The 26088-nt window shown below is 40.1% G+C and overlaps 1 protein-coding gene across 3 annotated transcripts in view; it reads left to right on the top strand.

Annotated features, from left to right (window-relative positions):
• Positions 1 to 26088, top strand: part of LOC124721879 (kelch-like protein 5) — a 325469-nt gene that overhangs the window by 55719 nt on the left and 243662 nt on the right. For all 3 annotated transcript variants that reach the window (XM_047247027.1, XM_047247029.1, XM_047247028.1), the window contains exon 2: positions 2949 to 2988. In XM_047247027.1, the coding sequence (XP_047102983.1) occupies positions 2949 to 2988 (40 nt within the window). The remainder of the gene's footprint in view (positions 1 to 2948; positions 2989 to 26088) is intronic.

Below are 26088 nucleotides of genomic sequence, written 5' to 3'. Positions count from 1 at the left end.
GGACGGTGTTCTGTGCTTCGTTCTGCATTACCCTATTCTTCCCCTCCTTCAGCGCCATAGTTTTACATATCATCCTCATGTCATAGCCATTAGCTCCAAAAATGGACCTGAGGTTCTATAGTTCAGCTTTGAGATTGTGTTCATCGCTGCTCCTGTAAGCTCTCTTGGTTAAAGTTTGCAGGGCCCATTTCTTTTGCATAGGATGGTGGTGGGAGGATGCATACAGGTACCTGTCTGTGTTGGTGGCCTTCCTATAAACTCTTTCCGTCAGGCTTATGGTAAACTTCTACACCGAGAAAAGGCAATACACCGTTCTTTCGTATCTCCATGATAAAGTGAATTTTGCTGTGCTGCTGATTGAGATGTTGCTGGATGTTCGGAAGCTCTTCTTCTTCACGTGTCCAGATGACAAAGGTGTCATCAACGTATTGTAGCCAGCATTCTGACCGTAATTGTGCAGACTGGAGTGCTGTTTCTTCGAATGCTTGCATAAAAATGTCTGCTGCAACAGGCGATAGAGGGGAACCCATAACTACACTGTCAGTGTGCTTATAGAAATCCCCTTTCCACCTGAAGTAGGTGGTCGTCAAACAGTGGTGCACTAGCTCGTAGATATGAGACGCCATGCGTTCCTCTAAGATGTTCACGGTGTTCATCACGGATACATTCGTGAATAGATACTTCACATCAAAACTGACCATCAGATCCATACCCGCATCAGATCTGTTCCTGAGACACGCTTTTCTTTCAGAAGTGCTACAAAGTGTGTGGAGTCCTTGATGTATGAACCTGTATGGCTCAGTAGACATCTAAGCTTCGGAGCCAATTCTTTTGCTAGTTTGTAGGTTGGTAAGTTAATACTACTCATTATAGGCTGTAAAGGAAAGGCTTCTTTGTGGACCTTTGGTACACCATATATTCTTGGTGCCTATGGCACTTGTGGAATGAGTCTTCAGGCTGTGTCAAAATTCATCCTAGTTTGCTTCAGCAGCGCTTGCATCTATTTCATTATCATGGCTGTTGGATCACCTTGAAGTTTATGCTAAATGGGTTCACTCACCTTTGTCATCTGGCCACACAGAGAAGAGCTTCAAAACTTCCACCAACATGTCAATCAGCAGCACAGCAAAATTCGCTTTATCATGGAGACACAAAAGAACTGTGTATTGCCTTTTCTCGATGTAGAAGTTTACCATAAGCCCGACAGGAGGAGTTTATAGGAAGCCCACCAACACAGACAGGTACCTGCATGCATCCTCCCGCCACCATCCTACACAAAAGAAATGGGCCCTGCAAACTTTAACCAAGAGAGCCTACAGGATCAGTGATGAACACAATCTCAAAGCTGAACTGCAGAGCCTCAGGTCCATATTTGGAGCTAGTGACTATGACATGAGGATGATACGTAAAACTATGGCACCGGAGGAGGAGGGCAATAGGAAAACGCATAACAAAGCACGGAACACCATCCTGCTAACATACGCACAAGGGGTTACTGAACGTTGGGTAAAACTCTGTCGGGCAGGTATTAAGCCAATTTTTCATAGCAACAACAAAATAAGACAGTCTGAGCTTGACAAAAGATACAATTGACAAATTTCATTCTGCTGGAGTTCATGAAATTGGATGTGAATGTGGAGCGGAGGTGAGACTGGGTGACGAATAAGCTCAATGTTATCTGAACACGAAAGATATATCCATCTCAAACAATACAACAAATCAGCGGTGGCAGAACACCAGGAACAGTGCAGGATGAAGATCAAATATCAAGAGGCCCACGTACTAACGAAACAGCCGTTTAGTTTGAGGAGGTAGATTAGAGAAGTTATAGTAATAGCCAAGCAACCAGACAATATGAATAGAGAAGACGGGTACTGACTTCCAGTGTCTTGGCTGCCAGCAGTGACAGCTTTGCCGAAGAACAGCTCTCGCAAAGCAACAGGTGCGCAGTGGGCCACAGCAGCGGAGGGTACACAGAGTGCTGACATGCCCTATTCGATACTAGGCAATTGGTCAACAACGTTGTCCGCAGCTCGTGGTCTTGCGGTAGCGTTCTCGCTTCCCGCGCACGGGGTCCCGGGTTCGATTCCCGGTGGAGTCAGGGATTTTCTCTGCCTCGTGATGACTGGGTATTGTGTGTCTTTCATCATCATTTCATCATCATTGACTCGCGAGTTGCCGAAGTGGCGTCAGCTAAAAAGGACTTGCTATACGGCAGCCGAACTTCCCCGCATGGGGCCTCCCGGCCAACAATGCCATATGATCATTTCATTTCAGTCAACAACGCTATGCTGCAGTCACTGCTCAGTTTCCTTTTTGCCGATTCCCACTAATGGCAAGCAATAAAGGAAACTTTTGTGGAAAATGCCTATTTCTGCCAATGACAACATGCAGTGTGAAGACCAGTATAAAAGAACACCTTTACCCTTCTTCCTCATGCTCTTATCCAATGACAGCACTCTTCCGTAGTATGTAAGTAAACAAACTACTGCTTATTCAGCAGTTAACAGTACACCCTGAGGAAAGCGTCTTGTAATAGTTGCCGAAACATAGGAATTTTATAGTTGACAATGTGGCCTCAAACCCAGAATAATTTTATTGACTGCGACTATGGCCGCAGGAGCCTATGTTTACAGTTTTTGAACACAGTTACTGGAGTGCCCAATTAGGTCTGGACAACTAAGTAATATATTGTTGAGAAATAAAATTTAAATTGTGAGTGTGAGGAAAGCAGCATATTGCTCTTGCTATACTACCAGCCAAAAACTCTCCAGCATAGCTAAAACTATGAATAATTGTAGCATCTTGAGGAGCAAAGGCTACACATGCAATGAACTTTCATAAACATTAGTCATTTACATTTGAAGATTTTTATGATATCTACTGAAAATGCCCCCATCGAAATTTGATTCTGCAATGTCTGATTTTGTTTCTTTTTACCATTATAGGAACTGGACGTCTGAGAGACGAACCTGCAATTCCTTATGGGTAAGTTCCTGTTATTATCATTCTTAAAGAGAGCCACACATGTAAAGGTGTAAAATTGTGAACTGTTCATTCTTGAGATGTAAAATGTAACTCATGTACAGTTTAGCTTAATGTAAGTTACATTCCTATTGTCCCTAGGACAGTGTGTAATCATTCATACAAGTTCTGAGTCGCTGTCAGATACTTAACTAATAAGCAGAAGATTAGAAATGGCATAATGGTGTGCACCCACCATGTCTTTGTCATTAGGTAACCCACGTGCCTCCTGGGTTGTGCCAAATGGTGAACAACTTGGGAACCTCAGTTCACATTGGCTGGGTTGAAGTTTGATGTATCTGGATTTCCCAAACTGAGCACTGGTGAGTGCTGCCAGTTCTTTGTAATCATAGGCTCAGTGGATGCCTCAGTGACTACCATGTGGCAGCTCAGTGACTACCACGTGCCACAATGGTGGAACATTGTTCGTTACAGGAAGCAGAGGTTGTGGTTTAACCTCCCAGTTGAGAGAATGGTGCAAATCTCTTTACAAAAAACCTCAGTGCTTGTTATGTGCTGATTAGATGGATGGTTATTGGGCTGAAGCAGTTGTTAATGGGGAACCTCTGGTGCACCTGCTGCACATCAGTTGTATTAGGCTTATACAGGTAAATGGACTTGTCTGGGAGAATGTCTGTATCTCTAGCTGCTTGTGGTAACACTATGGTAAATTAAAAACACCTCCACCCCAGGAAGCTCACAACTGTTCTGTGAGTACATGTTTGGGGAGCATGAGGCCTCAAGCTATTATAGTGAGTCTTCCTTTCCTGTGCTACAATATCATACTATATCTTTCCTCAGACTTAACGCTCTAGGTCAGATTTCCTGTTGACTGTTTAACTTTTTCGTTGGGCATCAGTTATGACATTTTCCACAGTGTTTGTTTTGACACCACTTATCTCGGTTAACTTGTGCTTAGTCTCCACATCTGGGTTTGACCACCTTCTCAAATGTTTTTACTAAACTGTGGGCCATACCAGTAAGCTCACTTGATAATACCCAGCATTCGCCCAACACCCAGCATTGTTGCCAGTCTTTTTGTGGGAGGGGTGCAGGGAAACCACACCTAGCAAGGGTGAAGGAATAGAACAATTAATTTCAAAACTGGAAGTCTGTCTCATTAACAATGGAGCTGCAACAAATTTCAGTACACCCCAAGGAACCTACTCAGCAATAGATCTTACCGTCTGCAGCTAAAAGCATCTCACCCTTGATCCAGTGGTACATATGTGACAATCCCTGCAACAGGGACCACCTTTCTGGTACTCCCGCTTTCAAACCACCGAACAGTGGAAGATACATCACTTTGGTCTTTTTAGAAAGCTGACAGTGAAGCTTTCACCTCCACAGCAACTCTTGAAATCACTCAGGGGAAGGATATTGAGATAATTAGACATCCTGCGGAAGCAACAATACCCAATTTTTCAGGCCCTTCCCACTGGGAACCCATGTTACAATTGTCTGAGAAAATAACTTTGGCTACCAGTGAACACTGAGTGGTCCTTCGACACTAATGTCTTCCTTCTATGGAACATTTAATAGCATTCAGGAGACATTGTGTGGAGGCATGATTTTAAATTAAAAGAAAGTGTGTGTGTGTGTGTGTGTGTGTGTGTGTGTGTGTGTGTGTGTGTGAGAGAGAGAGAGAGAGAGAGAGAGAGAGAGTTGCAAACAATATCATCTACTACAGTCCCCACTAAATTATCCCAAATATGGACTAAATTCCTCCACATTTATGGCCACTCACCATCCACAGTAGTTGCTGGCACCTTCCTCAAAGGCAACGTCTGCACTGATCTCACGGTAATTGCTGAATGTTTCATGGAAGGCTTCGCTGAAGTGTCTGTATGCTCTAACTACTGTCCTAATTTCTTGATCTGGAAATACCTGGCAGAGTGACGCTAATTATCCTTCTATGCACAAGCCCCGTGAGTCGTACAGTGTTTCATTTAGTTCTGCAGTGCTTTAGCAGTGTTGCAGCACAGCTCCTGGACACGATAAAATAGGCAATCAAATGCTTCAACACCTCGGTAATAGCAGCATAAATTGCGTAGTATTTGGTGGGGCAGAGCATCCCCTGCCCCCTCCAAATCGCGGGAGGGTATTGTCATTCCTATGTATCAAATTTTGACCAACAATCGACCAGTCTGTCTAACAAATGGCAGTGTAAATTATCTATTACTAAATGACTGTTTTGAAACCTGGGTCATGGTACCCAGACACAAGTGAAGGTTGCCTGTCTAATGTCTTTCAGGGCAACAAAAATTTGATTTTCAGTGTTTCACATAATTATTGACCAAATTTATGCTGTCATAATGTCATTAAGAGGTACAATCTTATGTTAAAGATTTGACAGAATAAAGCAAGTATTACAGATAAAAACCACTGTGTGTGTGTGTGTGTGTGTGTGTGTGTGTGTGTGTGTGTGTTTTTTTTTTTTTTTTTTTTTTGAGGTAATGTAAGTGATGGTGAAGAAATGCGCAGATTTTATTCATCCAACATTTGTGAATGAGAGCACTTAGTGACTTCCAACAAACTTTGCACGTAATTTATAACTTTTTAAAAATGTTTACTCACTGACACACCCACGCAAAATGATGAAAGGAAAATAGTTTATTGCTTACTACATCCATACCATTCATGCAGTAAAATGGCATCTGGCATGATGTTTTTAATGTATTAATCCTTTACTACTAAGACTATTTGTAGCACAGTGTGCAGGCAATATCCATATACACCCCTAAATGTGCCTGCGAAATTATATCATTATATGACACACATTTCTGTAAATATGAAGTGGTAAATGTTTAGATGCACAAAAAACTAGCTTGTGCTTAAAGTAGATTGCAAAATACCCATTTTATATTCATTCAGTATTTCATACAAAGAGCACTTAGTGACTTCCAACAAACTTTAAACATTATTCAAGACTTTCCTAAACTTTTTTTCTTACTTATGTGCTTACAGGCTAGTATTTGACACATTAACTCATTTGTAATTGGACATTTGAGTCTGTTTTTATGTGGGAGTTAGATTCTTTAAAGAATCTAGGGTTTACTAGTTTCAAACAATGGTCAACTGATGACTGTATGGGTTCCAGGAGCCAGTGGACATTTATTACATTCAGAGTGGCTTTAGAGCATTTTGGTCCAATCCAAACCAGCTGATATGCCTGGAATCTGCAGTGTGCAGCGCGTTTATGGATTACCAGTGCATTTGCTGTGTTCTTTGACCTGCAGAAGGGAAAATTAATCGCCTGGCACCGTTACTTCCCATCTAATCTGCATAAGTGAGGTTTCCGTGGCTGTTTACCCCTTTTACCCACAGTTTCCTCTCCCTCTGACAGTTTCGAGTTCAGATAGGTTCATCCCTCATCAACCAATATGTACAAGAAACTGGGGTCTCTCAGGGATTGATTCTGAGCATAACCCCCTTCGCCATTACAATGAATGGTATCGTGACTCGTGGATACCACGCTCTCACTGTCACGGTATGTGAACAGCCTTTGCCTGTATTACCGTTGTACATCATTGTGCACCACGGAGCATAAACTTCGTGGTGCCATACAGATAGTACATAATGGGAACTGAATCATGGATACCAATTTTCTCCCACAAAAACTTGCCTCGTGCACTTCTGTAAACTCAGGATTGTGCATCTGCACCCAGAACTTCATCTTGGTAACCACTTATTTGAAGTTTTTGAAACTTTCACATTTTTAAGCCTTTTATTTGACCAAAAGTTAATTTGGTTACCACTTGTATGCCAGCTCAAGGCAAACTGCATGAGGAAACTTGATACCTATGTATTTATCAGCAGCCCCTCAGGTGCAGACCACACTGTTCTCCTGCTTCGATTTTACCCCACCTGGATTATGGATGTGTTGTTTACCAGTCAGCAACATCATCAGTACTGGGTTTATTAGACCCTGTCCACCACAGTGACATGCGATTAGCAACTGGAGCTTTCCGTATGAGCCCTGTAGACAGCCTCCTGGTGGAAGTTGGTATCGTACCACTGTGGTTCGGATGCCAGAAACCCTTGGCGAACTATGCAGTCACAATTCATCAGATGTGTCTCATCCATATTACTTGACTCTGTTTCATAACCAAAAGTTCAGACCGTCTGCGAATCACCCAAAAATGGGTAGACCATGTGGGATGCGATTGGAAGCCCTATGCAATGATCTCCATTTGCCTGCTCTTGTGTATGTGCCAAGAGTTCCCTCTTGGCACCTACTGTGGTGTGTACTTGGTCCTGTTATTTGATTGGATCTCATTTGTGGCCCCAAATAAAATACTGATCCCACCATTCTGACACCTATTATGTTAGATCCTCAACAACCACCCAAATTTGATATGCATCTATGTAGATCAATCATAAATCAGTGACAGAGTTCGTTATATTTTTACATATGCAAGGGGTATGATAAGTATTCTCTGCAGAGTGCACTCAGTGTGTACACTGTAGAATTGGTCCCCATATCAGGGGCTCTGCACTACATTAAAACGCTTGTCGCAAAGGACTTTTTGGTTTGTAGTGACTCCATAAGCTGCTAACGAGGCACATCTCATTACTACCTCAACAACTTTTTAGCTACTAACATTTGAGACCTTTTAGTTGACCTCCACAGCTCTGGAACCACTATAACATTCATCTGCACACAAAGCCATGTGAGTATTCCAGGAAATGAACTCCCTGACAAATTAGCCACAGGAGACAAATTTCTATCTCCGCACTGACAGACACTTTTAAATTTTTTGTGTATGTATTCTGTTTATCTAGCAGCTGTATGACTTTTGAGTCCATACAGTCTGCACCACATTTTAGCAGTACTTACGACTATGGTGGTCATCTGTGGAGTATCCTTCCATGACAGTTTTTAGCTGCCGGGGTTTCATTTCACTTCTCATTCGCTATTGTAGTAGGTGAATTTCCAGTGCAGTGAGGAACTGATGATCAAGATGTTTAGTTCCCTTAAACCCACAATGTCATCATGGCAAATATCTGGTGCAATGGAAAAAACTAAAGGCATCAGCTAGAGTCTGTAAGGCTCCAGTAGTCTCTTCAGATGGACCTGAATTCTGCAGTGCAGATCATTATGACCCCGGAGAGTTTTCTGTCTTTGGCCAAGCCATGGAAGGAAAGCAAAACCCAGCGAACTGCAGGATCTTACTCTTCTCAGTTCCTGATCTGCACACAGACTGAGGGAGTGTCCTTTCTATATATGAAGCTAATAATTATCTTCATGGGAACTGTTGAAAACATATTTGGAAATCTCTCTTCTCTCAGTAAATTATGAACTGGTTCTTTCTTCATTAAAACAACAAATCATATGCCGTCTTGAGCATTAGTCTGTTGTAAAAGTTTTGTGATGTCTATGCTACTGAAGCGACGTAGGAGTTATTGCTGCAGTTGGATCTGTAATTAGGTGTAAGCTTCGAGAAGCAAGGGGTTCACCTATTCATTGTGTTTTTTGAGGCCCACCAGACAACAAGATTGACATCATAGCATTCTTCCTTGCTTTTAGGGGGATTCTCCCCCCCCCCTCCTCCCCCCCCCCCCCTGCTCCCCCCTCAGGATTGTGATTTGCTGTTGTGATGTTCATCATATTTCCCACGCTGATACAATGCTTTAAATGCCAATGCTTTGGCTTGCCTTTGCGATGTACAAATAACCCTATTTTTAGATGCTGTGGCTGGCCACTTCATGAGATCTTCCCATACGAGCAACCCCTTTTCTGTGCCAGTTGCAGAGATGATCAGTCTCCACGATCCTCGAAGTGTGCTTCCTTAATTAAGTAACATTAAATCCCAGAACTTAAGGTCTCTGGTTGCTTCTCATATGTGAAAGATCAGAAAATGTAAGATTGCTCATGTCCCACCCAGGGAACATGAACTTTTGCAGTTACTTTGTCCAGGTCATCGGCAGTATCTCAATAATGTACTTCCTCCATTCCCTCAATAATGAACTCCAGTAGCACATGGGTAAATTTTCCTCTGGGGGAGACAGGTCCTCCCTATTGTGGGTCCTGTAGTGTCATCCTTGTTGGACCCTCGTGCCTAAAATTTTCAGACAAGTAACTGTACACCAGTCAGTGTCTGAAGGAGCCACAGGCTGCAGGTCCTAGGGCTGCCCCCAACCCCCATGGCAGATAAGCCCTCACAAGATCAGTGACCCCTTAAAGTAGCTAAAGAAAAAAAAAATCTTGGGAGAATGGTACTCTGGTGCTCATGGAAATGCTAGACACTCCCCCCCCCCCCCCCCTTTTCCCCCCCATGCTGTTGGACTTCAAACCTATGTACATGAAAGTTGTTTCACTCCCACTGATGACCGTCAGTCATCCTGTCCCACCCCTAACCAGGATGACATTTATGTTGGAATTCAGTGGAACTAGAATGCAGTGGATATTACTGTCCTTTGGAATAACTGCAACAGCTAATGTCCTCATGTTCTACTCCCTCTGTTACTCTCCAAGAAATGCGTTCTACTGGTGACCATTATCCAACCCTTGAAGGTTACCATACAACATGGTGGAACTGTACTGATCGTGAGGGATCAACTGGAGCAGTCTGTATGTGGGTTCCTCTCCATACTACATTGGAATAAATCATTGTGGGAATGTGAACAACCCCCGGCAAACATCATTTGCAATGTTAAGTTACCCATGATCAGGGCACATACTTAAGATGGAGCCTTCTGATGAACTAACTACTTTCCAATTGTGATCTACCATTGTGGAGCAAAGACATAGCAGCAGCTATTCAGAACTGTTGAAAAGCCTAGCAATGTCTCAAGTGACATCCTTCACAGACTGATCTAGTCACTTTTAAGAAACTCCATGCAAAGGCTTGCTGCCTCCTTATGAACATGTGCCTGTTCATCCCATGTGTGGGCTGAGCTTCATAGTCTACTGGGCTGCAAAAGATCAACTGTTACAGGTCTGTTCTTTCATGGTGGTGTTTCCATCAAGGTCTGTTCTCGCTTGAATACCTTGTGCTTCATTTTGCAGGTGTGTCTGAGGCCTCTTCTTACTTGTCACCCTTTTGAATGCATAAAAGACAAGTTGAAGACATGTTCCTAACCTACACCCTGTCATGCCAAATTTTCTCTCTGTATGAATTACTTTCCTACAAAACTCCCACCAATATCAAGGTACTTAACAGATCGTACAACCAACTTCTGAATACCATCCTCATACAAATCTGCCATCTGATTAAATGAGTGTTGCAACAGTCATTTAGATATCTTCATCATTGTGGTGCTGACCACCCAGATGCTTCTTCAAATGCAGGAACATACGGTAGTCACTAGATGCTAGATTGGGGCTGTATAGAGGGTTATAAAGTTGTTTCTAGCTAAATGATCTGATCAGCTCTCGAGTTCGATTGTTCGCATGTAGACAGACTTTGTCATGAAGCTAAATGATCCCCTTCCTCAGCATGACACAGCTTTTGTTTTGGATTGCATGGAACAGTTTTTTAAAGTTCCGACAATAAGTCGTAGAATTTATGGTGTCACCACAAGACAGAAAATCCACAAGCAACAACTCTTTCGTGTCCCAGAAAAGGTACACGTGATTTTCCTGGCTGAAATTGTTTACTTGAACATCACTTTGCTGTGTGATGTTTAATGCTGCGATTTCATGCATTGCTGCTTTGATTAAGGTGTACGTAAACCACCTATGTTTCGTCACCTGTAGCAATTGGAGTTAAAAACTCGTCACCTTCCTCTCACTACCACACTAGGAAAGTCAAAGAGCTGGTTAAACATTGCTTTTTTGTACCTCAGTCAGCATTTTCAGTAACCAGCATGAGCATAACTTTGGATAATTTAAAAGTTCTTTTACATCTGCATAAAGCACACTTCTTGACACTTCAGGAAACTCATCACATAATGACAAAATAATAAAGTGTCTGTTCTCCCACTTGCTCAACAACTTTTTGCACCGAATCACCAGCAGTGACTGAAGATTGCCTGCTTCCTTCCTCATCATACATATTTGAAAAGCTCTCACCCATTTCCATACTGTCCCATCACTCATAATGTTTTTACTATACATTTTACTGATCTGACAATGAATTACAGCCACTTTCATTGCTTTAGCACTAAGAAAACGAACCACAGAATGTGTTTCACAGTTGGCAGGATTCTCAGTTGGAAGAGGGATTTTGAATACTCGCAAATATTAACACGCTGAATGACCATATAAGGGCATCTGTGACTTGCCAACAGAATGTGGTACACAGTGTACATGCACGAAATGCCAACTGCGGTGCTGCAGTGGCGGAGTTTCAAAATGGCACTTGCTTTAAAAACACATTTTTTATATATGGTAAATTGAAGTTCCCTGCTCACTTCTGTCTGTATGTTTGGGCTAATCTCAGGAGCTACTATTGGGGATTTTGATCAGTTTTGTCAGATAGTTAGATTCATGAAGAAGATTGTGTAATGTATGGAATTTTATAAATATTTAATTGAAATTGAGTGAACTATGATTAATTAGTTTGCCATCACTGTGAAAATGGTGACTTGCCATGTAGTGGTACAGCCGCTGAAACTCCAGACAACAGCAAATCTTGAGCAGAATCCAAGTTGGGTCTTGTGGTCTATCAGTAAAACGTGCATGAAAACCGAAAGGTCGCATGATCAAATCCTGGTCGGCCCACCGATATTTCTGTCCTTTAACCTAGTATTCACCTCTCAGTGATGTAGACATTCGTCAGAAGCAGAGTATGGTTCAAATTCCATGTTAAACTGTAGGTGTCATTATCATGAGTAGAATCTAAGTTGGGCTTGGTGACCTAGTGGTAAAGTGTGTGCTTCGTAATGGAAACATCGTGGGATCAACTCCCAGATGGACCACAAGCTTTTTTCTCTTTCCTTTTTAACATATTATGTCTCAATGATATGGAGATTTGCCACAAACGAAACATGTTACTGATTCCACATTAAACTGTATGTTGCCTTTTCGTAGTTGGATAACTGGCTAGGGAGACAAAAGTTGCCAAAGTGATGCCCAATAGAAAAACTTGCATCAGGACATTGAGCCACACAAAATTATGATTACCAGAAGCTATACACATATACATTCATTCTCTTTCTTATTTGGCAAACATTAGCTGAATTATAATGAATTACATTTCCCCACTGCTTTTTTCTGTTTGTATGTGAAGGATACCCTCAGGAAGTACTGTACGGATTTTGATACTCGTGGCGCACTGGCACGAGTGCCCTGTCAACAAATGAGTGACTGTGTTGTCTTTGATGCAAAGCTCGTATTGTTAGCAGGTTGCAGTCTGGCAGTCGGCTCGCACCTTTAGATGCTGCAGTAGTTTATATGAAAGTGATGTTATTCAGTTACTGAAAGTTGTCCTCCAATTTTTAATTATAACTCGTGACAGTGCCCCTTAAACAAAATTACCGATATGCCAGACTCTGCATTGATACTTAGTGCTACCCATGCAGAGCAGGGATGGGTCACTAGATTTGTGCCCTTAAGGCTGAATTAGAAAATGCAAATTTGGAATTATGTAGGCAAAGGGAGGAAAAAGAGATGGGGTGCTAGGAAAAAGGTTACAAGCAGAGGAAGAAAATGGGAAAGTGCTGAAAAAGCTTTAGAAATTCTGTTAATAAATCAGTTTGGCTTGCTATCTGAAGTAATGGAGAAAGGGCCCCATCCAGATGTAGCTGTATGTAGGTTGAAGCAGAATAGTAGCTTAAAGAAAAAAGACAGGTTGTGATCAAATCAGAATAGGAAAAGAAGAATTCTGCTTCTAGATAGCAGTCATGTGAAGGGTATAGGCCAGTAGCTTTGGGAGAAATTAGGTGAAGGGTACCAGGTCAGAAGTTTTGTGAAACCAAGTGCTAGCTTTAGTCAGGTGACAGAAAACTTGAGTCAGTTATGCAGAGACTTTGAGAAGGAAGACCAGGTAATTATAGTTGGGGAGCAGGAAACAGCCTGGCTATGAATACAAGATAAAGTATTAGGAGTGACCTGGACAAAATAGGAGCAGAAACTGGGCCCACAAATGTTGGGTTTGTGGAGGTCTTTCAGTGACATTATAGGCCCTGGGTAAACACTGCTGTAAGGCATGTTAACACTGGGCTGAACAAGATGCTCCAGACACCGGGAAAATCTCACATGAGTGTTGTCCCATTTGGTGCTATTGGTAGGTGGGGATACACTACACAAGGCCTGCATCTAAATAGGAAGGGGAAAGATAAGTTAGCTTCTCTATTAACAGGTACTGTAAAGGCCACTGTCACACAAGGGATGATCGCGGTGGTTAATGGGACCAGGCAGATCTGGTTTTTAGGTTAAAGCCAAAGTCCAGACAGACAGTAATCAAGAAAAATAGAATAAAAGAAGCTTCGTGTACAGTAAATAGGGATAAATCTAAGGGTAGTACCAATTTACTGCATCAAAATATCAGGGGAATAAAAAATAAAATAGATGAGCTGTTAATGTGTTTAGATGATCTCAAAAATAAGAATGAGATTGATATACTTTGTCTGAACACCGTGTAACTCTGGGAATGGGAAGTGTCAGTATAAATGGATAAATTTAGCATCTTACACTTGCAGGTCTAGCATGGATAGAGGAGTTGCCATTTACACAAAACAAGCGTATAAGCACAAAACAGTAGAAGTAAGCAAATTTTGTGTCAATCATCACTTTGAAGTTTGTACATTTGAACTACAGCTAGATAATATTACATTGATATTAGCAATGTTGTACAGGTCCCCATTAGGAAATTTGGAGCTGTTCATAAAAAAGTTTGACTCCCTATTATGCTGTCTGTCAGACGAAAAGAAGTTATTAATCTATGATGATTTCAATGTAAACTAAGTAATTTTGATTCGAAAAGTGAACTCAGGAAGGTGTAAAACTTTCCCTATGATAAATGGATTATCAGACTGTGATTCAAAACTGGATCAACTTACAAAACTTAGCAGGGTGTACACTTCAGAAAACATTAAATACAAGTGTAAGGCTGGTCAACCCGGTATCTATAGAGCACTTCAGAGAAAGTTTAAGAAATGTTAATTGGAGAGATGTATATAATGAGCCAAATGCCAATGATAAATGCAATATATTTATTGATAAATTTGTACCGCTTTTTGAACGTTGTTGCCCCAAAAAATTACTAAATGTAGCACAAACAGTTTTCAAAGAAACCTTGGATCACTATAGCATTTTCAAAAATTGTCGAGAAAGTAATGTACTCGAGTGGTTAGCCATCTCGGCAGTAATGGGATACTTAGTAAATCACACTTTGGATTTCAAAAATGCTGTTCCACTCAGACGGCAATATACAATTTCACTGCCCTATAACAGAGTCTTTAAATTGTAAAATGTCACCAGTAGGAATTTTTTGTGACTTATCCAAAGCATTTGATTGTGTGAACCATGACATGTTACAGAAATTACAGTTCTAGGTCATAAATGGAACAGCATATGAGTGTTTTGTCGTATCTACAGAACAGGATGCAGGAAGTTTCTATATATGTTTTAAGTGATTGAAGGAAGTTCCCCACTTTATCTAACTGGGGTGAAATTACATTAGGTGTTCCACAGGGTTTGATCATGGGTCCCCTTCTGTTCTTCATATATGTGAATCACCTCCCTTCTTATCTGAAACGAGAAGCTAAACTGACACTATTCTGAAACGAGAAGCTAAACTGACACTATTTGCAGATGATGCAAGCATCATTATTAATCCAGTAAAAAAAAAACTCCAATAGAAAATGATACAAATAATGTCTGTGGAAAAGTTATTGATTGGCTTTCTGCGAGTGGGCTTGCTCTGAACTGTGAAAAACACAGTACATCCAATTTTCTACTGCAAGGAGTACAGTTCCATCAATACATACAACACATCAACAGAAGTCTGAGTAGCCAGGGTAGAGCATACTAAGTTTTTGGGGAGTACATATAGATGAGAATCTTAATTGGAAAATTAATGTTCTGGATCTCCTAAAGTGACTAGGTTCAGCAACTTTTGCAATCAGAATAATTGCTAATTTTGAGGGTATAGAAATTAGGAAGACAACGTACTTAGCATACTTTCACTATCTGATATCATACGGAATAACATTGTGGGGTAACTCAACACTTAGGCAAAAAGTATTCACTGTTCAAAAGAAAGTGGTTAGAATAATGTGTGGGGCTCATAATCCCACATCTTGTAGGCATCTCTTTAAAAGGTTAGGAATTCTTACAACAGCCTCACAGTACATTTACTCAGTAATGAAATTTGTTCGCAACAACATGGACCAGTTTAAAAACAACAGTGCCATTCATGATTATAATACCAGAAGGAAGAAAGTCTTACGCTATCCTCTACTTAACCTATCTTTGGCACGGAAAGGGGTAAAATATGCTGCTATAAAACTTCTTGATAAATCACCATATGAAATAAAATGTCTGACAGACAGCAGTAAAAGTATTAAAAATAAATTGAAATCATGTCTCCTTGACAACTCCTTCTATACCATAGATGAATTCTTGAATAGGAACAAATAAATCTATGTGTTTAATATGTGTATTTTGTGCCATTTAAGGTCATGGGCTGGATTTAAATGTTGAGGTGCCAGCCCATCTCAATCTGTCAGCCTCGGCTGGCCTAGCCAACCCATCCAGCCTGTAGCTCTGGAGCCACGGCCAAGCTCTGACTGCGGCCACAATTCTCACTGCATGAGCTATATCTTGAAGGCTCAAAAAGTTTCATTTAACATACCCAAGAAGCAGGAACCTTTTGTTTCTTGTAAGCTCTCTGCATCAAATTCAGCCTGAAAATAATAATAATAATAATAATAATAATAATAATAATAATAATAATAATAGAAATAGAACACGAAGTGACACACATGGTAGATATAGAAGAGAAATTTCAGCTGACATATATAGAATACAAAGACACAAATACAGACATTAGACCATTCTTGCATAGACCACCAAATAACCCACAAGTCGAAACAACAATAACAACTATCAACACAATCATACACAACAAAATAAATGAAAATACAACTATGGAAGAGTTACAACTACTGGTTTATGTAGGAGCACTTACTACACTAAATATACACACTAGGCAGAGATCAGAACCAACCAACACACAGAAGAAACCCACAAAACCAGCATGGCAACACAGGCTACAGATCAGAATAGAAAAACTGAGAAAAGACATCGGACAGCTAACACAATGTATAAGAAATGAAATATCAGACAAAAAACGAAAAAAGGTTAGGTAAAATCTCACAACAAGAAGCAATAGAGCAATTAGATGAATAGAAGCAGAAATTACAAGCATTGGCCAAACGACTTAGAAGGTACAAAAAAAGTGAAAATAGAAGGAAACAAAACCATACATTCAACACAAACCAAAAGAGATTTTACCAAACAATAGATAACACACACATTAAAATAGACAATCCACCAAACATAACAGACATGGAACACTTCTGGAGCAACATATGGTCAAACCCGGTACAACATAACAGGCATGCACGGTGGATACAAGCAGAAACAGACGCGTACAAGATGATACCACAAATGCCTGAAGTGATAATTTTGCAACATGAAGTCACCCAAGCAATTAATTCTACTCACAATTGGAAAGCCCCTGGAAAAGATAAAATAGCAAATTTCTGGCTAAAGAAATTCACCTCAACACATTCACATCTAACTAAATTAACAGTTACATTGCAGACCCATACACATTCCCTCATACACTTACACATGGAATAACTTATCTGAACTGAAAGATCAAGCAGACACAGCAAACCCAGCTAAATATCGCCCCATAACATGCCTACCAACAATTTACAAAATATTAACTTCAGTCATTACACAGAAATTAATGACACATACAACACAGAACAAAATTATAAATGAACAAAAAGGCTGCTGCAAAGGAGCACGAGGATGTAAAGAGCAACTGATAATAGATGCAGAGGTGACACATCAAGCTAAAACTAAACAAAGGTCGCTACACTACGCATACATTGATTACCAAAAAGCTTTTGATAGTGTACCCCACTCATGGTTACTACAGATATTGGAAATATACAAAGTAGATCGTAAATTGATACAGTTCCTAAACATAGTAATGAAAAACTGGAAAACCACACTTAATATCCAAACAAATTCAGATAATATCACATCACAGCCAATACAGATTAAGCGTGGAATATACCAAGGAGACTCATGAAGTCCTTTCTGGCTCTGCCTTGCTCTGAACCCACTATCCAACATGCTAAATAATACAAATTATGGATACAATATTACTGGAACATACCAACACAAAATCACACATTTGCTATACATGGATGATCTAAAACTACTGGCAGCAACCAATCAACAACTCAACCAATTACTAAAGATATAAATATGGCTTGTGGAACAGACAAATGTAAGAAAAATAGCATGTTATTGTTGTGGTCTTCAGTCCTGAGACTGGTTTGATGCAGCTCTCCATGCTACTCTATCCTGTGCAAGCTTTTTCATCTCCCAGTACCTACTGCAACCTACATCCTTCTGAATCTGCTTAGTGTATTCATCTCTTGGTCTCCCTCTACGATTTTTACCCTCCACGCTGCCCTCCAATACTAAATTGGTGATCCCTTGATGCCTCAGAACATGTCCTACCAACCGATCCCTTCTTCTGGTCAAGTTGTGCCACAAACTTCTCTTCTCCCCAATCCTATTCAATACTTCCTCATTAGTTATGTGATCTACCCATCTAATCTTCAGCATTCTTCTGTAGCACCACATTTCGAAAGCTTCTATTCTCTTCTTGTCCAAACTATTTATCGTCCATGTTTCACTTCCATACATGGCTACACTCCATACGAATACTTTCAGAAATGACTTCCTGACACTTAAATCAATACTGGATGTTAACAGATTTCTCTTCTTCAGAAACGCTTTCCTTGCCATTGCCAGCCTACATTTTATATCTTCTCTACTTCGACCATCATCAGTTATTTTGCTCCCCAAATAGCAAAACTCCTTTACTACTTTAAGTGCCTCATTTCCTAATCTAATTCCCTCAGCATCACCCGACTTAATTAGACTACATTCCATTATCCTTGTTTTGCTTTTGTTGATGTTCATCTTATATCCTTTCAAGACACTGTCCATTCCATTCAACTGCTCTTCCAAGTCCTCTGCTGTCTCTGACAGAATTACAATGTCATCGGCGAACCTCAAAGTTTTTATTTCTTCTCCATGAATTTTAATACCTACTCCGAATTTTTCTTTTGTTTCCTTTACTGCTTGCTCAATATACAGATTGAACAACATCGGGGAGAGGCTACAACCCTGTCTTACTCCCTTCCCAACCACTGCTTCCCTTTCATGTCCCTCGACTCTTATAACTGCCATCTGGTTTCTGTACAAATTCTAAATAGCCTTTCGCTCCCTGTATTTTACCCCTGCCACCTTTAGAATTTGAAAGAGAGTATTCCAGTCAACATTGTCAAAAGCTTTCTCTAAGTCTACAAATGCTAGAAACGTAGGTTTGCCTTTCCTTAATCTTTCTTCTAAGATAAGTCGTAAGGTCAGTATTGCCTCACATGTTCCAGTGTTTCTACGGAATCCAAACTGATCTTCCCCGAGGTTGGCTTCTACTAGTTTTTCCATTCGTCTGTAAAGAATTCGTGTTAGTATTTTGCAGCTGCGACTTATTAAGCTGATAGTTCGGTAATTTTCACATCTGTCAACACCTGCTTTCTTTGGGATTGGAATTATTATATTCTTCTTGAAGTCTGAGGGTATTTCGCCTGTTTCATACATCTTGCTCACCAGATGGTAGAGTTTTGTCAGGACTGGCTCTCCCACGGCCGTCAGTAGTTCCAATGGAATATTGTCTACTCCGGGGGCCTTGTTTCGACTCAGGTCCTTTAGTGCTCTGTCAAACTCTTCACGCAGTATCATATCTCCCATTTCATCTTCATCTACATCCTCTTCCATTTCCATAATATTGTCCTCAAGTACATCGCCCTTGTATAGACCCTCTATATACTCCTTCCACCTTTCTGCTTTCCCTTCTTTGCTTAGAACTGGGTTTCCATCTGAGCTCTTGATATTCATACAAGTCGTTCTCTTATCTCCAAAGGTCTCTTTAATTTTCTTGTAGGCGGTATCTATCTTACCCCTAGTGAGACAGGCCTCTACATCCTTACATTTGTCCTCTAGCCATCCCTGCTTAGCCATTTTGCACTTCCTGTCGATCTCATTTTTGAGACGTTTGTATTCCTTTTTGCCTGTTTCACTTACTGCCTTTTTTATATTTTCTCCTTTCATCAATTAAATTCAATATTTCTTCTGTTACCCAAGGATTTCTACCAGCCCTCGTCTTTTTACCTACTTGATCCTCTGCTGCCTTCACTACTTCATCCCTCAAAGCTACCCATTCTTCTTCTACTGTATTTCTTTCCCCCATTCCTGCCATTTGTTCCCTTACGCTCTCTCTGAAACTCTGTACAACCTCTGGTTTAGTCAGCTTATCCAGGTCCCATCTCCTTAAATTCCCACCTTTTTGCACTTTCTTCGGTTGTAATCTACAGTTCATAACCAATAGATTGTGGTCAGAGTCCACATCTGCCCCTGGAAATGTCTTACAATTTAAAACCTGTTTCCTAAATCTCTGTCTTACCATTATATAATCTATCTGATACCTTTTAGTATCTCCAGGGTTCTTCCATGTATACAACCTTCTTTCATGATTCTTAAACCAAGTGTTAGTTATGATTATGTTGTGCTCTGTGCAAAATTCGACCAGGCGGCTTCCTCTTTCATTTCTGTCCTCCAATCCATATTCACCTACTATGTTTCCTTCTCTCCCATTTCCTACACTCGAATTCCAGTCACCCATGACTATTAAATTTTCGTCTCCCTTCACAATCTGAATAATTTCTTTTATTTCATCATACATTTCTTCAATTTCGTCATCTGCAGAGCTAGTTGGCATATAAATTTGTACTACTGTAGTAGGCGTGGGCTTCGTATCTATCTTGGCCACACTAATGCGTTCACTATGCTGTTTGTAGTAGCTTACCCGCATTCCTATTTTCCTATTCATTATTAAACCTACTCCTGCATTACCCCTATTTGATTTTGTGTTTATAACCCTGTAGTCACCTGACCAGAAGTCTTGTTCCTCCTGCCACCGAACTTCACTAATTCCCACTATATCTAACTTCAACCTATCCATTTCCCTTTTTAAATTTTCTAACCTACCTGCCCGATTAAGGGATCTGACATTCCACGCTCCGATCCGTAGAACGCCAGTTTTCTTTCTCCTGATAACGACATCCTCTTGAGTAGTCCCCGCCCGGAGATCCGAATGGGGGACTATTTTACCTCCGGAATATTTTACCCAAGAGGACGCCATCATCATGTAATCATACAGTAAAGCTGCATGCCCTCGGGAAAAATTACGGCTGTAGTTTCCCCTTGCTTTCAGCCGTTTGCAGTACCAGCACAGCAAGGCCGTTTTGGTTATTGTTACAAGGCCAGATCAGTCAATCATCCAGACTGTTGCCCCTGCAACTACTGAAAAGGCTGCTGCCCCTCTTCAGGAACCACACGTTTGTCTGGCCTCTCAACAGATACCCCTCCGTTGTGGCTGCACCTACGGTATCTAAAACTACTGCAGCAACCAATCAACAACTCAACCAATTACTAAAGATAACAGAAGTATTCAGCAATGATATAAATATGGCTTGTGGAACAGACAAATGTAAGAAAAATAGCATAGTCAAGGGAAAACACACTAAACAAGAAGATTACATATTGAATAACCACAGTGACTCCATAGAAGCGATGGAAAAAACAGAAGCCTATAAATATCTAGGATACAGACAAAAAATAGGAATAGATAATACAAATATTAAAGAAGAACTAAAAGAAAAATATAGACAAAGACTAACAAAAATACTGAAAACAGAATTGACAGCAAGAAACAAGACAAAAGCTATAAATACTTATGCTATACCAATATTGACCTACTCATTTGGAGTAGTGAAATGGAGTAACACAGACCTAGAAGCACTCAATACACTTACACGCTCACAATGCCACAAATATAGAATACATCACATACATTCAGCAACAGAAAGATTCACATTAAGCAGAAAGGAAGGAGGAAGGGGATTCATCGACATAAAAAACCTACATTATGGACAGGTAGACAATTTAAGAAAATTCTTTCTAGAACGAGCAGAAACTAGCAAAATACACAAAGCAATCACTCATATAAATACATCGGCTACACCATTGCAATTTCATAACAACTTCTACAACCCTTTAGATCACATAACATCAACAGATACGAAGAAAGTAAATTGGAAAAAGAAAACACTACATGGCAAGCATCCGTATCATCTAACACAGCCACACATCGATCAAGACGCATCCAACACATGGCTAAGAAAAGGCAATATATACAGTGAGACGGAAGGATTCATGATTGCAATACAGGATCAAACAATAAACACCAGATATTACAGCAAGCATATTATTAAAGATCCCAATACCACAACAGATAAATTTAGACTTTGCAAACAACAAATAGAAACAGTAGACCACATCACAAGTGGATGTACAATACTAGCAAATACAGAATACCTCAGAAGACATGACAATGTAGCAGAAATAATACATCAACAACTCGCCATAAAACATAAACTAATAAAACAACACGTTCCCACATACAAGTATGCACCACAAAATGTACTGGAGAATGATGAATACAAATTATACTGGAACAGAACCATTATAACAGATAAAACAGCACCACATAACAAACATGACATCATACTCACCAATAAAAAGAAGAAATTAACACAACTAATCGAAATATCCATACCCAATACAACAAATATACAAAAGAATACAGGAGAAAAAATTGAAAAATACATCCAACTGGCTGAGGAAGTCAAGGACATGTGGCATCAGGATAAAGTTGACATTATACCAATTATACTATCAACTACAGGAGTCATACCACACAATATACACCAGTACATCAATGCTACATCCAAACTTATATATACAATTACAGAAATCTATAATTATTGATACATGTTCAATTACCCGAAAGTTCCTAAATGCAATATAACACATACCATACAGTTAAAAGGAAGTGACACTTGATCAAGGTCCGCGTCACTTTCCATTTTTAACCAGACTTCACGTAAAGAAAGAATGAATAATAATAATAAAAATAATAAAATATTCATTCTGTGCTTAAATGAAAGAAAACTGTGCAATGTTAGGTAGTCAATTTTGGCATGAACATAACACAAATAATTGTGTACAAGTAAAATATCATTCACATTTTGAGCACATATCGTACTCCTTTCTCAGAAAGAAGTAGTCCTACGTGATTGGAATTACATTCTGCCAAGGCACTGCAATTACATCCACATCTATATCATTCCTTTGCAATTTACACTTAAGTGTTTGCCAAGCAGGATGGCCATGCGGTCTGAGGCGTCTTGTCACGGTTCACACGGTTCCCCCCGACGGAGGTTCCATTCCTCCCTTGGGCATGGGTGTATGTGTTGTCCTTAGTGTAAGTTCAATTAGTGTGTAAGCCTAGGGACTGATCATCTCAGCAGTTTCGTCCCATAGAACCTTACCACATAGTTCCAAACTTAAGTGTGTGATAGTGTTAACAGAATCACTTTCAGGCTATATCTTGACTGTTTCCCTCTCAAATAGCATGTGAGGAAAATGAACACGTAACTTTTTGTGTGTGACACTTCATTATGATGGTATCTCTCCCTATGTACGCAGGAGTCAACAAAATATTTTGGCATTCAGAGTGGAAGTTAATGATAGAAATTTCGTGAAAAAAATTAAGTTGCGATGAAAAAGCCGTTGTCTTAATGATTGCTGCAACAACTTGCTTATCATATATGTGATACTCTCCCTCGTTTCATGATAATACAAAATGAGCTGCTGCTTCTGTGAACTTTTTCAATGCCCTCAGAAGGTCCAACAAATAGATGTCGATGATACTGGTCTGTAACTTGGCAGAAGTGTGTCAAAAGATGCTTCTACCAAACAGGCATAAATAATTTTATAAACAATATTTAATGACTATCTGTTGTGATTTAACATGAGCACACGAGCACAAGAATGGTAGCTTATTTACTTGTGAACAAACTATTATTTATATTTATTGTAAAGGATCGGAGTGTAATCTAATGTTAATAATATTTCTTTATTTAAATATAGTCATAACATATTAGTTTAGTGCAGAAAGTGGTCAAGTTGAGTCAGAACTCAGTCTGTAGAACATAAGAACATTGTATTTTTTGTGGAGGTGGCCAAGCCAGTGGAGAAGCAGGGAATGGTGGAACACGGCTGGAGTCAAGTGGTGATGACACTTTTTGAGAGATGCGCTCAAGGGAGTAATTCTGGATTTAATGTCAAGTTTTGGAAAAAGGCAGACCTGCCTGTGATAACATGTGTGATTCGGTCGTTGTTTCTGAGTGATGAGTGGCTGCTACAAGACTGTAACTATCACAACATTTGAAAGTGCTCCAGTGCAGAACTTTGTCTGCTTGCGTTATGGAATTGAGAGTAGACAGTGAGAGTGTTAGAGTGTTTGTTCTTGTTGTCTCTTGTGTGGTGGTGTGATGTAAATTGTGATACTGAACTCTGAATTATTGTGAGCAGGCAAGTGTTTCGTGTATTGTGATAATGAAATGGACTTTGTTTTTGCAAGTCTTGGATGAGTACTTATCTTGGGGCTTCTACTACCATTCTTGTAACGCTCTCAATGCAACTTTATTTCATTTGATAAGGATATCTTCCTGTGTTGTATTTGGTTATCATAGGACTACTTTCCATGAAATTTACTTTCATGAATAAACATTATTCAGCAGAACTCTGATGTCATCTACATCAATTACTGACATTAGGATAGAACCATTTTTATTTTGTCTTCATGTAGCTTTTGTTTAATATTTCAGTTTATTTTGTTAATTCACAATTCTAGCCAATGCAGTCTATTTGACTCCAGAAGAATGTTAGTTGCTGGACATGTAAGCAGGCATGTGTAGCCCGACCCTATGGTGTTATTGAGCTATTCATTTGAAATAGAACTGTGCATTGCCCATCTACCTGAGGTGCTAACGACAATGGGTAAAGTCGCAGTTTGTTTGCTCATGTGGAATTTTTGTTAGGGAAGCTGTTACTAACAAGGGAACCTCCCCATTGCACCCCCCTCAGGTTTAGTTATAAGTTGGCACAGTGGATAGGCCTTGAAAAACTGAACACAGATCAATCAAGAAAACAGGAAGAAGTTGTGTGGAACTATGAAAAAAAATAAGCAGAATATACAAACTGAGTAATCCATGCGCAGGATACGGAACATCAAGGATAACGTGAGTTCAGAAGCGCTGTGGTCACGTGGTTAGCGTGAGCAGCTGAGGAACGAGAGGTCCTTGGTTCAAGTCTTTCCTCGAGTGAAAAGTTTAATTTTTTATTTTCAGACAATTATGAAAGTTCAGGCACTTACACATAATCAACTTCACTCTCCAAAATTCCAGGACATGTTCAGATTTGCTTGGACATATGCAGGATTTGATGGTCTACACACGAAAAAATTTGAAAAAGTTAAAAACATATGTTTTGACAGAGCACAGGGAAAACTGTGTGACTGTGAAGCTGTTGCATTCATTTGTTGCAGTTTATGTGACAAACTCTTATGTTTTCATCACTTTTTTGGGAGCGATTATCACATCCACACACAAGAAAACCTAAATCGGGCAAGGTAGAAGAATCTTTTTACCCATTTGCCAAGTGTTCAAGTTAGGTGGGTCGACAACATATTCCTGTCATGTGACGCACATGCCGTCACCAGTGTCATATAGAATATATCAGACGTGTTTTCCTGTGGAGGAATCGGTTGACGTATGACCTTGCGATCAAATGTTTTCGGTTCCCATTGGAGAGGCACGTCCTTTCATCTACTAATTACACGGTTTTGCGGTGCGGTCGCAAAACACAGACACTTAACTTATTTCAGTGAACAGAGACGTCAATGAACGAACGGACAGATCATAACTTTGCGAAAATAAAAAATTAAACTTTTCACTCGAGGGAAGACATGAACCAAGGACCTCTCGTTCCGCAGCTGCTCAAGCTAACCACGGGACCACGGCACTCCTGAGCTCGCATTATCCATGATGATGCATATGTTGCGCATGGACTACTCAGTTTGTATATTTTGCTTATTTTTTTTCATAGTTCCACACAACTTCTTCCTGTTTTCTCGATTGTCTGTGTTCAGTGTTTCAAGGCCTATCAACTGTGCCAACTTATAAATAAATCTGAGGGGGGTGCGATGGGGAGGTTTCCTTGTAAGCATAATATCCATTAGATAACATCATAATTGGGATTTTCTCTTATGGGTTGTGAATCTGATCCCATGAGAATTGCATTTGCAGTTCTAACACTTTACGGTATTTTTTGATCCAGGTCCGTAATCTACTGTAGATAGGCAGTTTGCATGGGGACTCAGAGTATAAGTTTTTACAGCAGCTGCATGCGTGAGAACCTATAGCACTCGTTAATGGTGGGGAAGTTACTTGCGGAAAGTCAGAAAGAGAAAGCTATGAAGAGGTGTACGTAGTTTGTCTACAGCAGCCAATGTCAGACATAGTCGGCACAAGTGGCAGTGGCGGTCATCCAGCACCAACTTTAAAGTTCTTTGAGTTCATCAGTGCCAGCAACTGCATCGTCGTCGAGATCGGCATAGTGACTAGTAGCGTTAATATGTGTAAACCAGTAGGATTACTGTCAGTGATGAAGCCTACAACGAATGAGCAACAACACAGTCTAATGCTGGTGGACTTGGTAGTGCTGAAATGGAACTTACTGGTGGGGCAGATAGTCCAAAATCAGTGTGTGGAAGTAAGCTGTCACACTACATCTTCACAATTGATGCAGATTCTGCTAGAAATAAGAAATATGATATAGTGTGGGTTCATTGGGTACTGAGGTAGGTTTGGTAAAAACAGAGCTACATTCGGAAG

The sequence above is a fragment of the Schistocerca piceifrons genome, chromosome X (assembly GCF_021461385.2).
Source record: "Schistocerca piceifrons isolate TAMUIC-IGC-003096 chromosome X, iqSchPice1.1, whole genome shotgun sequence".
Lineage (NCBI taxonomy): Eukaryota > Metazoa > Arthropoda > Insecta > Orthoptera > Acrididae > Schistocerca > Schistocerca piceifrons.
This window is presented reverse-complemented; position numbering and strand designations above follow the sequence as displayed.